Source organism: Rhinatrema bivittatum, chromosome 16 (genome assembly GCF_901001135.1).
Source record: "Rhinatrema bivittatum chromosome 16, aRhiBiv1.1, whole genome shotgun sequence".
Classification (NCBI taxonomy): domain Eukaryota; kingdom Metazoa; phylum Chordata; class Amphibia; order Gymnophiona; family Rhinatrematidae; genus Rhinatrema; species Rhinatrema bivittatum.
Window position 1 is genome coordinate 2293247 of NC_042630.1, and position 15423 is coordinate 2308669.

Here is a 15423-nt window from a genome sequence, read left to right on the forward strand (position 1 = left end):
ACTCCTTCATGGTCTCCACTAAACTCAGTGCTGCAGGTCCCTTAGTCCCAAAATTTCACTCCTTTGAAGTGAGAAACTTGTCAGCTGTGCTCAGATCTCCCCAAGCCCGAATCTTGTTCTCTCTCCTCCTCTCCCCTCCTCATCACCTTACTCTCCAGTCCTTTCTGCCCCAGCCCAGGCCTGCATTTTCACATCTTGCACTTGTGGGCTGACATCCAGCTCCAGATTTTAGGGAAAGGTTGGTCCAGTCCTGGTTTTATTGGCTTCCTTAGGAAAAGCAAGGCAGTGAGGTTTCACCAGGACTCATCAGCCTGGCCTGACATTTGGTGCCACTTGGGAACAGGTTCTGCAGCCCCGGCAGTCAATGCAAGAGCAGAAGAGGGTCTTGGCCATATCTGCCCACCAGTGCCACTGAAATGCTACCAGGGACCTCCAGCAAGGGCCACATCTGATCTTCCTAGGAAGGGAGAGAGGAAACTGGTGGCAGCCAGAGTGCCAGGGACCAGCAAATCCAGAGCCCCCTGCAGCTTTCTGGCAGAAGATGTTTGCTTCGTTCTTGGCTGTGGTGAGAGGCAGAGCTTGTGCACCTCGGTTACCATTGTCCTCAGCTGCACCTCCCTCCATTCCTGTCTCATAAGGGATCCACCCTTTTTAATTCATTGATTTCTGATTCAGAGCCAGGAGATTTCTCCATCGCTAAGCAAGGGACAGGACACAGCTCCACTTGTTATACACCTAAAGGATCAGAGGACCTGGAGAGAGTGGCAGGAAGCTCAGGCAGGTTCTGGCACCAGAGTCCTGGGCTAGTCCTCAGGGCAGGGCCTGGCAGGAGGAAGGATGAGTGCACACAACACTACTTATTGCCCTTGGAAGGCTGCCCTGGCTTCTGTATCCGTGCGCACAGAGGGAATTGTATAAGCTGTTATATTGACCTAGAATATGAGCATTGATCAGAATGAGAATGTTGACCCCGTATCCATAGGCTTATATTGTAAACCGTTGTGATCTGATTCTGGAACGACGGTATATAAAACGCCTAAATAACTAAACAAAAATATATTACAGAGGCTGCGTCCCCTAGCTCTCACCCCTACATGGGGAAAATATCTCTTAACCCTGGAAGAAGTCACTGTGGACAGGAAAGGAAACTAGGGATGTGCATTCGTTTCATACGTTTCCTATACAAGCATGTAATATGAAACGAATGAAATGAATGCGCATCCCTAAAGGAAACCATCCTAAATCCTTTCCAAAAGTGTTCACCATCCTGGAGTTACTCTCACGCCTCATCTACTGAGGGGGAGAGAGAGGGGCAGGGAGGAGAAAAGCAGGGGCAATAATCAGCGATAGAGGAACTGCTGAGGGGGAGAGGGGCAGGGAGGGGAGAAGCAGGGGCAATGACCAGAGATACAGTGTAGTTAGTGTAGCTGAGTTTAAAAAAAGTTTGGATAAGTTCTTGGAGGAGAAGTCCATTAACAGCTATTAATCAAGTTTACTTAGGGAATAGCCACTGCTATTAATTGCATCAGTAGCATGGGATCTTCTTAGTGTTTGGGTAATTGCCAGGTTCTTGTGGCCTGGTTTGGCCTCTGTTGGAAACAGGATGCTGGGCTTGATGGATCCTTGGTCTGACCCAGCATGGCATTTCTTATGTTCTTATACAGGAACTGCTGAGGGGGAGAGAGGGGCAGGAGGGGAAAAGCTGGGGCAATATAACCAGAGAGACAGAACTGCTGAGAGGAGAGAGAGGCTGGGAGGACTAAAGAGGGGCAATAAGCAGAGATACAATAATTGATGAGAGGGGAGAGGGGGCAGGAGGGGAAAAGTGGGAGAAGGAATAGAACTAAATGATACAAAGTCTCAGAAGCTTAGAAAAAACAACTGGAGGCATTCTCAAAGTGTATACAGAAGTTTCTGGTTTTATTTGTTTTCTTGGTAACAATAACAGAGGCAGAAGGGTGACAGAAGATCGGGAGTTACTTTCACCCTGAGAATAATCCTGTCATCCGTGGAGCTCTGCTGCCATCTCTTGGTCAGGAGGTGTACTGCAGGTGTGCTCTGTATAGAAATGGGATTTTATCTTTCCTGAGAGAGCAGAAATCACGGACACAGGAGAGCTCCCGTGTAAACCATCCCAGCACAACTTATGTGACTTTAGCACAGGCATTTTGTGACCAGACCTCCCCGGCTATCTTTGTGCCAACGCTCCTGTCTTTAACCTGAACTTTCAACCCTTTTCCTACCCCTGCCCTCCATCTCAATCTCAATCCCAGTCCCAAATCCCTTCTCCCCCTCCCTCAGCTTGCAGGGAAATTGTCTTCTGATGCTCTGCTGAGGGCTCTGGGATGAGATGGAGCAGATTCTAGTCTTTCTTGCCGCCGTCTTCTACTGTGGGAAGAAACAGAAAACCTGGCTTAGTGCTGGACCCTGTGCCCTCTCTACAGAGGGGAGAAAGGCTCCTCAGCAGTGCTGGAGGTGGGAGCCCCAGTGAGTTTCTCCATACCTGAGCTGCAGGGGGCATTGTACTCCGCTATGGCGTGGTCCTCTGCAATGGAAAAGAGACATTTTTTAAAATTATTACTATGAAACGTGTCTGATCTGAGTTCAGTACAGCTGTATGGGGGTCTGCACCCACCCCAAGGAATGACAGCGGGGCACCTTTGGGTACTAATAAACTTGAATTTCCCTCCTCTTCAAATATGCAGACTCACACTCAGCAGGCTCAACTACTGCAGAGTTAATCTGACTGACAAACCCTGAGATGTGTTCTTTTGGAGAACAGAGAGGGAAACAGGATGCTGGGCTTGATGGACCCTTGGTCTGACCCAGTATGGCATTTTCTTATGTTCTTAGAGGAGAGCCTGATGGATTTCTCTCTGAATGGTGTGATTTGTCTTCCTTGTATTCTTCCAAAGGGCCCCATTAGTGCTGGATAACCCGAGAGGGCTCAGGGGTGGAAGCCGAGTCCCGTGATGTCTGTGCGGTTGTGTACCAGAGCTGACACACTTACACCTGCAGTGGTGCTGTGTCACCAGCTGGGCTTGCACTAGCATTACTGACTTTAGGGCATGACTGAGGTGGGGCTGGACACTGCACTCACCGGTCTGGTAATAATCATACACTTTCACTGTGGCTGGCTTCAGGCCCTTCACTACGATGTCCTGCTTCACCTTGAAATTGAAGGGGACGCTGTCGCCGCTCAGCTGGAGGTGAAAGAGAAGCAACAGAAAAGGCTTCAAGTATAGGGTTTCAGCCTTGTCCTCACACTCGGGGTCTCCCGGCGGGAGGGGAAGCCTCCCTCACAACTTCTTCTCCCCCAAATCCCTCTCTCACATTCCCATCGTGTGCCCTGGTTCCTTGGTTCCTGTCCCTCCCAGCCTCAGCCACTCTTACCTCCTCCAAGTAGATGTTGACCTCCTCAGGGGTGACCTCAGTTTTCTTCACAAGCACCAACTTCTCCAGCTGTGAGGGGGTGACAAGAAGGGGATTAAAGTGGAAGCGGGGTAACAGGAGGAGAGGTCCCCAGGTCATTGTGGTCCCTCCCCCCACTCCCTGGTTCCACCTGGACTCTCCCCTCCCCCTCCCTGATTCTTACCTCCCTCACGCTACTTTTCACAGGAATGTAACCCGACAGCATCTTGACCTGGATAATGACCATGTTTGAAGTGACACGGTCTCCGACATATCTGCAGAGAGACAACGGTGTCAGTGCAATCCTCAATCACCTGCCCCCTCCCTGTGCAAGAGTCGCACCAGCTCAGCCTCTTCCTGCAACGTTCCCCAATAATGACAATTCTCAAGCCCCTGACACCCCTCCCCTCCCACTCCATTCCTGTACCCCAGACACTCACCGTACAGTCACCTGGACTTCAAACTCCTTTGCAGCCTCCCCACTGCTGCACTCCTCTGGGTGGGTAACCACGCTGAGGGCAAAGGTCACATCGCTCTTCGCAGGCGGGACGTTGTACCTCAAAGTTGCCTGCAGGATGGAGAAAGCAGATGCAATTAAGGCTCCTTCCAAAAGAGGAAGGAATATTCCTACATAATTTGTTTCCCATTCCTTCCCCAGGGATCTCGGAGAGGAAGCAGTTCCCATCACTTACCTGCAGGTATGCACATCCCTGCCCCGATGCCTCCACCTCATACTCCCCTGGGATGTCAGGGAGCGCCTTCTCTTGAAGCAATAAGCGGTTCCTCTTATCCACATGGAACTCCTCCTGGAAACCCGTCTTGGATTGCACATGCACTCGAACATTTCCGGTCGCACTGTTTGTGACGGTGCTGTATTCCGCCAGGGCTTGCAAGCCAATAACCGTGTCCTAGGAAAGAGAAGAGCAGCTCATTGTACTGTGTGTAGTGTGGGCGCGGCCCAGTCCCTGGGCAGCAGCGAAACGGGTGCCGGTACCTGGGAGCTGGAGAAGCCCCCAAAGGCGTTCCTCTGCTTTGAGAGCCAGCTGACGATCTCAGTGGCTTTTCCAACGTCTGCTTTGGGAATCTCTGGGTTGGACACATAAGCCAGGAGACAGTAGGCAGTGGTCTCCACCTCCGTAGACGGTGCCTTGTACCAGTACACATCCTTCTCTTGCACTGGACGAGTTATGGGCTCCCAGTGCATTTGTCCGCCTGAAATTAAACCCAAGAAAAGAATCAGTGCCTAAGTGGAAGGAGCCACCCGAGGCTGATAACTCCCAAGCAAAGTAAGATTCAACTCAAACTCTGATTTTGTTCAGAAGGACCATTTCTCCTCCGTGATGCGACGGTGGCCTCCATAAGTATTTAACCCCTGCATCTTCCATTGGGTCGGTTGCAGGATTTTCAGAACCTTGGGCTGGGACCTCTCTGAGAAAGCAGCAGCTGGATAGATTTAGGGTCCTGAGGCTGCATGGTGTCTGCAGGAGACTCTCATCCCAGGGACTGACCCTTTGCCATGAAAGGATGCCTGCCCTCACCTGATTTCATGGCCTGCTTTTCCAGCTTCTCCAGGAGGGTCTGTCTCAGCTCCTTCTCCATGGCCAGTGTGAAGACGTAAGCCATCATGGCCTGTGTGTACATGCTGCTGACGTTTCCTGCCGCAGCCTTCAGGCAGCTCAGTGCGCTAGCCGTAATGGGGTCCTGGGACGAGAGGATGCCGAATGTATGTATATTACACATGAGACACTTCCCTGCAAGCTCCACCATCCCCAGTATCTCTGGCATCGTCTGTAAAGGATCTCACAGGTCAAACCTGTCCTCTAATAATTCTCTCACATCCCGTACATCATATAATGCACTTCAGGCGTGCCCTGTCTCATCATCACATGATCCAGCTGCCCAGCGCCAGCCACAGAGCAGCTCGGGTACCCAGTGTAAACCCAGAGGCAGGGAGCTCGCTGGGCGGGAGGAACGGGGGGCTGGTACTTACGCTGGACGACCGTCCCATTTCCAGCAGGGCCCCAGTGATGTAGGTGGAAAGAGAAATTGCATCATCCACTCCGCCCTAGATGTGGGGTGAGGAGAGAGACAGGAAGAAGAGATAGCGTAAGAAAATTCCAACATTAAAATTACCCTTCAACATCTCTTCCCATTTCAGGGTCTCACCCCCCCCCCCCCACCCCAGCACACTCGCCAGCTAAGCCGTACCCCCTGAGGCAATGCCCCAGCCCATGCCTGAATCTCTTCCTGCTGCACCCATGGCACGAGTTTATAGAGATGCTGGAAGGAACAGGTAGGGTCACCATGGAAGGAAGGTTCCATTAAAAGCAAACTCTGGAGGCTGGAGGAGCTGAGGGAGACAGAGAGGTACATTGATGAGACCTTCAGGGACATAGTAGCCAAGTCCCAAATCCAGTCTGGCAGCCCTGGTGCTGCCTTGGACCAGAAAGGTCTCTCAGTAGGAGAACATCACCCTGGTGTAGCAGGAAAGGATCTTGTAGCAAGGACCTGCTCTCCAGGTGATGCATTGTCCTCTCGCACTGAGGACAAGTCCCCCAGGGCTACTGCCCAGGAGGGAAGGGTCAGGTCGGCCGTCATAGTTGGGGATTCAATGATTGGAAATGTAGATAGCAGGGGTGGCTGGTGGACGTGAGGGTTACCTGGTAACTTGCCTGCCTGGTGCGAAGGTGGCTTACCTCACGCGTCACCTAGACAGGATTATAAACAGTGCTGGGGAGGAGCCGGCTGTCGTGCTACAAGTGGGTACCAACGACGTAAGAAAATGTGAGAGGGAGGTTCTGGAAGCCAAATTTAGGATTTTAGGTAGAAAGCTGAAATCCAGAACCTCCAGGGTAGCATTCTCTGAAATGCTCCCTGTTCCACGCGCAGGTCCCCAGAGGCAGGCAGAGCTCCGGAGTCTCAATGCGTGGGTGAGACGATGGTGCAAGGAAGAGGGATTCAGCTTTGTAAGGAAATGGGGAATCTTTTGGGGGAAAGGGGAGACTTTTCCGAAAAGATGGGCTCCACCTTAACCAGAGTGGAACCAACTGCAGGCACTAACTCAAAAAGGAGATAAAGCAGCTTTTAAACTAGAACAAGGGGGAAAGCCGACAGTCACTCAGCAGCGCATGGTTCAGAGAAATGTATCCTTGAAGGATGCTAATGAAACAGGAGAGTTAGGGCATCCCAACAGAGAGGATCCATTAAAAGCAAAACATAATCTATGTGCCTATATGTAAAAAATCACCAAAGCTAATGATTTCCGAATTATCCCAAACAATTGAAAAGCAGGTTGTTAAAACAAACAAAAACCACACTTTGAAATGTCTGTATGCCAATGCCAGAAGTCTAAGACGTAAGATCGGAGAGTTAGAGTGTATAGCAGCAAATGATGAGATTGACATAATTGGCATCACAGAGACTTGGTGGAAGGAGGATAACCAATGGGACAGTGCTATATCAGGGTACAAACTATATCACAATGATAGGGAGGATCAACTTGGTGGGGGTATGGCACTTTATGTCCAGGAGGGTATAGAGTCCAACAGGATAAAGATCATACAAGAGACTAAATGCTCAGTAGAATCTATATGGGTAGAAATCCCATGTGTATTGGGTAAGAGTATAGTGGTAGGAGTATACTACCATCCACCTGGACAAAATGGTCAGACAGATGATGAAATGCTAAGAGAGATCAGGGAAGCTAACCAATTTGGCAGTGCAGTAATAATGGGAGATTTCAATTACCCCAATATTGACTGGGTAAATGTAACATCAGGACTTGCTAGAGACATAAAGTTCCTGGATGTAATAAATGACTGCTTCATGGAGCAATTGGTTTAGGAACCAACAAGAGAGGAAGCTATTTTAGATTTAATTCTTAGTGGAACACAGGATTTGGTGAGAGAGGTAACTGTGGTGGGGCCACTTGGCAACAGTGATCATAACATGATCAAATTTAAACTAATAACTGGAAGGGGGACAATAAGTAAATCTGCAGCTCTAATACTAAACTTTCAAAAGGGAAACTTTGATAAAATGAGGAAAACAGAAAAAAACTGAAAGGTGCAGCTGCAAAGGTTTAAAGTGTTCAACAGGCATGGACATTGTTTAAAAATACAATCCTAGAGGTGCAGTCCAGATGTATTCCATGCATTAAGAAAGGTGGAAGGAAGGCAAAACGATTACCGTCGTGGTTAAAAGGTGAAGTGAAAGAGGCTATTTTAGCCAAAAGAAATATCCTTCAAAAATTGGAAGAAGGATCCATCTGAAGAAAATAGGATAAAACATAAGCATTTTCAAGTTAAGTGTAAAACATTGATAAGACAGGCGAAGAGAGAATTTGAAATGTAGTTGACCGTTGAGGCAAAAACTCATAATAAAAACTTTCTAAAATATATCCGAAGCAAGAAACCTGAGAGTGAGTCGATTGGACCATTAGATGACAGAGGGGTTAAAGGGGTTCTTAGGGAAGACAAGGCCATTGCAGAAAGACTAAATGAATTATTTGCTTCCGTGTTTACTAATGAGGATGTTGGGGAGATTGAGTTCCAGAGATGGTTTTCAGGGGTGATGATTCAGACGAACTGAATGAAATCACCGTGAACCTGGAAGATGTAGTAGGCCAGATTGACAAACTAAAGAGTAACAAATCACCTGGATGGGATGGTATGCATCCTAGGGTACTGAAGGAACTAAAAAATGAAATTTCTGATCTGTTAGTTAAAACTTGTAACCTATCATTAAAATCATCCATTGTACCTGAAGACTGGAGGGTAGCCAATATAACCCCAATATTTAAAAAAGGCTCCAGGGGCGATTCAGGTAACTATAGGCCAGTGACCCTGACTTCAGTGCCGGGAAAAATAGTGGAAACTATTCTCAAGATCAAAATCGTAGAGTGTATAGAAAGACCTGGTTTAATGGAACACAGTCAACATGGATTTACCCAAGGGAATTCTTGCCTAACAAATCTGCTTCATTTTTTTGAAGGAGTTAATAAACATGTGGATAAAGGTGAACCAGTAGAATTAGTGTATTTGGATTTTCAGAAGGCATTTGACAAAGTCCCTCATGAGAGGCTTCTAAGAAAATTAAAAAGTCATGGGATAGGAGGCGATGTCCTTTCATGGATTTCAAACTGGTTAAAAGACAGGAAACAGAGAGTAGGATTAAATGGACAATTTTCTCAGTGGAAAAGGGTAAACAGTGGAGTGCCTCAAGGATCTGTACTTGGACCGGTGCTTTTCAATATATTTATAAATGATCTGGAAAGGAATATGACGAGTGAGGTTATCAAATTTGCGGATGATACAAAATTATTCAGAGTAGTTAAATCACAAGCAGACTGTGATACATTACAGGAGGACCTTGCAAGACTGGAAGATTGGGCATCCAAATGGCAGATGAAATTTAATGTGGACAAGTGCAAGGTGTTGCATATAGGGAAAAAACCTCTTGCTGTAATTACACGATGTTAAGTTCCATATAAGGAGCTACCACCCAGGAAAAAGATCTAGGCGTCATAGTGGATAATACTTTAAAATCGTCGGCTCAGTGTGCTGCGGCAGTCAAAAAAGCAAACAGAATGTTAGGAATTATTAGGAAAGGAATGGTTAATAAAACGGAAAATGTCATAATGCCTCTGTATCGCTCCATGGTGAGACCGCACCTTGAATACTGTGTACAATTCTGGTTGCCGCATTTCAAAAAAGATATAGTTGCTATGGAGAAGGTACAGAGAAGGGCACCAATATGATAAAAGTGATGGAACAGCTCCCCTATGAGGAAAGGCTGAAGAGGTTAGGGCTGTTCAGCATAGAGAAGAGACGGGTGAGGGGGGCTATGATAGAGGTCTTTAAGATCATGAGAGGTCTTGAATGAGTAGATGTGAATCAGTTATCTACACTTTTGAATAATAGAAGGACTAGGGGGCATTCCATGAAGTTAGCAAGTAGCACATTTAAGACTAATCGGAGAAAAGTCTTTTTCACTCAACGCACAATAAAGCTCTGGAATTTGTTGCCAGAGGATGTGGTTAGTGCAGTTAGTGTAGCTGGGTTCAAAAAAGGTTTGGATAAGTTCTTGGAGGAGAAATCCATTAACCACTATTAATCAAGTTGACTTAGGGAATAGCCACTGCTATTAATTGCAGCAGTAGCATGGGATCTTCTTAGTGTTTGGGTAATTGCCAAGTTCTTGTGGCCTGGTTTGGCCTCTGTTGGAAACAGGATGCTGGGCTTGATGGACCCTTGGTGTGACCCAGCATGGCAATTTCTTATGTTCTTATGCCAACCTGGCAGACGCAGACAGTGGCAGCAGCGTTACCTTCATGGCGGTGTGGAAGAGTTTCCCCACACTTTGGAAGCAGCCATTTGGCATCTGGTGACTCTTCAGCCAGTTCACACCCTGCTGGATTATCTCATCTGGTACAAAGATGTAAGGTGGCCCTCGACTCATCGTTTTCATCACAAAAGCAGTCAGCCTGCCGGGGAAGAAGGGAGTCAGAAGGCAGCAGCCTCCAGAGATTGACAGAGGCAGGGAATTAAGACTCACCAGGTATTCCCCTCCGGGTCACTTTTTCCAAAGGCGCTATAGGATCCATCATCATGTTTATAATTCAGCTGCCGCTGATAACCTGGAGAGATATGGAAATGGGGTACTCAAACTGGGGCATGTGTACTGCCTCTTCACCCCATGCCGGGATCCTGTCTAAGGGCCTCCCAGCTCAGAGAGGGAAGGGATATCAGGACATTTCCAAGAAGGGCTTCGCTTACCGGTCTCCAGGAATTTTACGGTCTTGCTCTTGATCTCCTCTGTCACCTGTCCCGTCTTGTTTAGAAATTCCAGAACATAAATATTGGGGGCCAACTTCACCATATTCTGCTCCCCACAGCCGCTCGGCAACTGAATGAGTTGATCGATGTTTTGCAGAGTCGTTCCCATGATGTCACCTGTGCCAAAGGGGTGACAAAGGATGAAACCTGGGACCTGCAGACCATGAAGAACCTCCCTCCCATGGGGCAGCCGAGCCAAGAAAGCCTGAGGAAAGCCAGATGTCCATGGGTAGCAAGGAAGGATGAGAGCTGTGAGCAAACCAGTACCTCATGTAGGGAAGGCCTGGCTGACTGGTTGTCTTCTGCTGGTCACTGGAAGATGTCATCCCATGTCTTGCCATTAGTGGGGGCTCATGATGAGGGAAGAAGGAGACCTTCCCAGAAAGTGTCCTGGCAGGAAGCTAAAGGACATGGGAGTGTGTGAGTGTGTGCGTGTGAGGGGGGTGGGAATTTGAAGGAAACCACTCCAGGAAGTGACGGAGCACAGAGGAGAAAGAGAAGGTTATATTCCTGTTTGCATTGCTCACCCACGACAGTCACATAAGCCCATGCAGAGCCTTCTAGAATATGGTCAGGGATCTTTAAAGAGATCGTTTCCACCACTGGCTTGTCTTTAAAGAAAAGAAAGCAAAGAAAGATATTTAAAAATTGAGACCTCATATGTTCAGTCAGAGCTATTCATTCATAAACAGAGCAGGCAGTCTTATCACACAATGAGTCTATGGGGATTCAAGGTTTTCACTGCCCAACTAAACAATGTTAATGCCATGACCAGAACTAGTCTGACCTGTGGTGGAGAAGGATCTCATGGTTCCTACAATCACACACTGCCTTTAGTGGCTGGAGGTCTGAACTGCAGCTGAGAAGGGACATGGGGCTCCTTCTGAACTATAGTTGAAAAGGGTGCCTGGCTGACACTGGCCACATCCTCTGTCTAGCGTCCAGTGGTTTGAAATGTGGCCTAGAAGGGTCACCATTGTCAACATTGGCAAAACCTCACCTTTATACACTGCAAAGACTGCACAGATCTACGCACCTCCTCCTCCGCAGAGCAGAAAGCTTTGTGTTTTCTCCTCCAGTAACCCCCCTGGCTGCAGGGGCAAGGAAACCCAAGTTGTCCAACCAGATTTAAAAATAAACAAATAAAAAAAGACAAACATCATTTGCTAAACATGTCCAGAAAGCAACGAGCAGAGAATGCAATCCCATAACCCCCAGCACTAGCTGTACAGTCTCTCTTTATTTCTCCTTTGAATTTTCATTGATGGGGTTCGAGGAGAAGACAAAACTATCTCCCCTATGAATGGCAGCATGCAATGCATCCATACCCTGCAGGGAGGGAGCGAGAGAGGGATGGGCACCCACCTGAACGAGCAGTGGCTTGACCAGCGTGTCGATGCGGCCCTGTGCAGGCACCACCATCACCTCATTACCACACAGCTCTGTGGTCTGCAGAGCTTCAGCACTGACGGTCAGGTTCACCTCACCTGGGAGTAGGAGTGAGAGGCAAAGCAGAAAGTTACCAACTCCATTCACATGAGGGTCAGGGAAGAGGGCGATTGTGTCCAGTGAGCCACATATAGAGAGGTGAGATTGCCCCTGTATTGGTTGCTGGTCAGCCTTCACCTGGCAGGAAGCCGTACTTCCAGATTCATAGAGATGGGGCGGAGCTGGTATAGAGAAGAAGAGCTACCAAAATGGTCCAGGGCGTACAAGAAAAGCCCTAAGAGAGGAGGGAAAGGGGAGCCAGCACACAGACAGTTAATAATTCACAAGGAGGGATCCAGTTTCCAGGGAAAGGATGTTCCAGAGTAAGAGCTCCCAGGAAGGGCAGTGGGTGCATGGAAGGGATGCCCAAAACAGTAACAGAATTCAAGAAAGCCTGGAGGATCTCTGGTGGCAAAGAAATGAGGAGAAAGCCAGAGGTCACCTGAGGCTTCTGTAGGAATGAAGGTGGGCAGAGACTGGCTGAGTGGTCAGTCCTTTCCTGCCCTCTAATTCTCTGTTTTATTGGGCCACTACAAAGAATTATCTAAGAGGTGATGATGTACGAGAGCCACTCATACCAGTGAAGGAAATATGAGAAGGGAAAGCTCCTGATGGTCACCGTTGGATCAGGCGCCAGCTTTCCCCAGCAGCGAGACAGCTCCTGGAGCCCCGCACTTCACAACCTGTCCTATTGGAAGGCTCAAATCTCTCTCATTTGTCTCCGAAAACGTTCTTCAGTGGAGTGTGAAAAGGTTGTTGGTGCTGGTGGCGAATCACATTAACTCGATTCTGGGATGATGTTCATATGATAGAGGATCCCACTGGTTGAACTTAGATAGTCGGGTCCACTTTTAGGTAGCTGGACCCCTGTCCCTCACATTTAATAAATGCATCAGTTGGGCAGGATAATTAATGGCTGCTCTGTGGTCCTGTAGTGGCACCGATGTGCATCCTGGGAAAGAAACACCCTTTGGATATAAACTTTATGATGAATTATAGATCCATGCTGCATCTAGCCTCAAAACATGAGAAGAAGTGAAGATAACCAGCATGCATCCTTTCAGAATGAGCAGGATCTACTTGATCTGTATCAGTTGGGCTTTTGGAAGAGATGCAGTTCAGAGCCCATTGCAGTCTCTGTTGCTAATGTTTTATAGCATAAGCTGGACATGCATGAGGCTGAAGTCTCAGCTCTCCCGGCCCCCTCTCTCCTACTGGAAGGCTCCAGGATGTGTCCTGCCCTTCATTCTTTACTGTTTGGGGTTTCACAGGGGCCTTTGCTTTACACATTCTTTTCCATATTTATTTTTTCCCCAAGATGAACTCATAGCAGTTCTTACAGATTATGTGCCAAAGATACGCAATTTATTTTCCTTTTGTAGCAAGATTGGGGGAGAATTCATACTTGGGTGAAACAGAATAAACCTAGTTCCAATCCAAGAAAAAAAGAACCATTGAATCATAAGATCAAAATGGCAGGGTCCTCTTTAATTTGGAAATCAGAAGGGCATAGTTTGGGTGTAGTTCTGGATTACCCCGGGGCTTTTTCTAGACTTTCAGAGCTGAATTTAAGAAGGCATTGAAAGGCAGTGATCCCATACACGTTTCCTTTGCACTCGCAGAATGAAGCACCACTCCTGGGTCTTTCTTTGAAGGTGCTACATATGAAATCCTCACATTTTAACATTTTACCTTTACCTTGGGGGATAGAGAATCACTATTTGAAATACAGGCAACTTATAGAAACATAGAAACATAGAAATGACGGCAGAAGAAGACCGAATGGCCCATCCAGTCTGCCCAGCAAGCCTCACACATTTTTTTCTCTCATACTTATCTGTTTCTCTTAGCTCTTTGGTTCTATTTCCCTTCCACCCCCACCATTAATGTAGAGAGCAGTGATGGAGCTGCATCCAAGTGAAATATCAAGCTTGATTAGTTAGGGGTAGTAACCGCCGCAATAAGCAAGCTACACCCATGCTTATTTGTTTTACCCAGGCTATGTTATTCAGCCCTTATTGGTTGATTTTCTTCTCCCCTGCCGTTGAAGCAGAGAGTTATGCTGGATATGCGTGAAGTATCAGTTTTTCTTCTCCCCTGCCGTTGAAGCAGGGAGCTATGTTGGATATGCGTGAAGTATCAGTTTATCTTCTCCCCTGCCGTTAAAGCAGAGAGCTATGCTGGATATGCGTGATGTATCAGTTTTTTTCTCCCCTGCCCTTGAAGCAGAGAACTATGCTGTATATGCATTGAAAGTGAAGTATCAGGCTTATTTGGTTTGGGGTAGTAACCGCCGTAACAAGCCAGCTACTCCCCGCTTTGTGAGTGCGAACCCTTTTTTCTTCTCCCCTGCTGTTGAAGCAGAGAGCTCTGCTGGATGTGTGAAGTATCAGTTTTTTTCTTCTCCCCTGCCGTTGAAGCAGAGAACTATGCTGGATATGCATTGAAAGTGAAGTATCAGGCACATTTGGTTTGGGGTAGTAACCGCCATAACAAGCCAGCTACTCCTCGCTTTGTGATTGCGAATCCTTTTTTTCTTCACCCCTGTCGTTGAAGCTATGCAGGATATGTGTGAAGCATCAGGTTTTTTTTTCCCCTGCTGTTGAAGCAGAGAGCCATGCTGGAAATGCATGGAAAGTGAAGTATCAGGCACATTTGGTTTGGGGTAGTAACCGCCGTAACAAGCCAGCTACTCCCCGCTTTGTGAGTGCGAACCCTTTTTCTTCTGAAAGAGTTGTTTTTTGTAAAGAAGCCTCTGATTGTTGGGGTAATTGAAGATCCCAGTGATTTAATGTAAACTAGTGAATTATTAAAAAGTTCTTTGCAATATAATTTCCCTAGCCAGGCATGGAAAAGGAGATAGCTCCTGATCAATTCCCTTTTTGAAATCAGAAACGCCAGAGTAGAACAGCAAATGTTCCTAGGAATATGAAATGAAGGGTTATTAACATGTTCTTGTGATGTCAGCATGGGGGCGCTTTTGTCTAGAACCCAGTGTTGTATTATTTTCTAGATTACACTGCCACCAAGTGGACATTACCAGAAAGGAGGGACACTAGAATTTATTATAATTAACTTTCCTTGACAAGACTATTTCTATTTGAACTGATTAATTCTAGGCTTTTGCATCAGGTAATGGATGGGTTATAATGCTGCCTGCTACCAATGAGAGACAAGGGATTTAATATTCATAAGTGTTTTTAATTAAAAATAAAAAGTAATGATGTATTTGTTTTTAAGCAAAGGGTGTGATAGAGGGATATCTTTAGGAGATGAGGCTTTAATTGGAGCTTCAAGCTTGCTGCTCTGATTACAACAAAGGAAAACCAGTTTCAGGTAGCTGGAAATTTTCTTGCAGTCATTATGTAGAAAAAAATATTTATCAAACAGTTCTGAAACAGAAGGTGATTTTTTAGATACTTTCTGAGTTTTGTTTTATTTCAAGCTATATGAATGCTGCACACTATTAGTATTAGTCTAAGTTGGAATGAAGTTTCAAAAGATTTACTGTGAGTTTATTCAGAATAGAGGAGAATTTTCTTTATCCACACAGATCATGGATCTCCCAAATATTTGCAATTCTTTCATCACCTATATGGACGTAGAGAGGTTTGTGTAAAGGATTTAATCATCATGTGAGATTAAAATGAGAATTCAAAAGATGTGGGATAAATACAGAGGATGCCAA

At 46.7% G+C, this 15423-nt stretch overlaps 2 protein-coding genes across 3 annotated transcripts in view; one reads left to right on the forward strand and one right to left on the reverse strand.

The window, feature by feature from the left end:
- Positions 1 to 15423, forward strand: part of LOC115078384 — a 187186-nt gene that overhangs the window by 66920 nt on the left and 104843 nt on the right. Inside the window, exons 36-39 of the mRNA XM_029581292.1 lie at positions 3144 to 3239; positions 4296 to 4501; positions 9714 to 9849; positions 10252 to 10498. Coding sequence (XP_029437152.1) covers positions 3144 to 3239; positions 4296 to 4501; positions 9714 to 9849; positions 10252 to 10498 — 685 coding nt within the window. The remainder of the gene's footprint in view (positions 1 to 3143; positions 3240 to 4295; positions 4502 to 9713; positions 9850 to 10251; positions 10499 to 15423) is intronic.
- Positions 1894 to 15423, reverse strand: part of LOC115077989 (alpha-2-macroglobulin-like protein 1) — a 55082-nt gene continuing 41552 nt past the window's right edge. Inside the window, exons 21-36 of one of the 2 annotated variants that reach the window (XM_029580504.1) lie at positions 11613 to 11734; positions 11284 to 11338; positions 10775 to 10858; positions 10188 to 10364; positions 9967 to 10048; positions 9739 to 9895; positions 5402 to 5476; positions 4950 to 5112; positions 4406 to 4623; positions 4104 to 4319; positions 3852 to 3979; positions 3596 to 3686; positions 3394 to 3462; positions 3101 to 3203; positions 2504 to 2545; positions 1894 to 2385 (exon numbers count right to left, since the gene is read on the reverse strand). In XM_029580504.1, coding sequence (XP_029436364.1) covers positions 2363 to 2385; positions 2504 to 2545; positions 3101 to 3203; positions 3394 to 3462; positions 3596 to 3686; positions 3852 to 3979; positions 4104 to 4319; positions 4406 to 4623; positions 4950 to 5112; positions 5402 to 5476; positions 9739 to 9895; positions 9967 to 10048; positions 10188 to 10364; positions 10775 to 10858; positions 11284 to 11338; positions 11613 to 11734 — 1805 coding nt within the window. In that variant the 3' untranslated portion in view covers positions 1894 to 2362. Of the gene's footprint in view, positions 2389 to 2503; positions 2546 to 3100; positions 3204 to 3393; positions 3463 to 3595; positions 3687 to 3851; positions 3980 to 4103; positions 4320 to 4405; positions 4624 to 4949; positions 5113 to 5401; positions 5477 to 9738; positions 9896 to 9966; positions 10049 to 10187; positions 10365 to 10774; positions 10859 to 11283; positions 11339 to 11612; positions 11735 to 15423 lie in introns of both variants that reach the window. The other variant, XM_029580503.1, reaches the window with a different exon arrangement.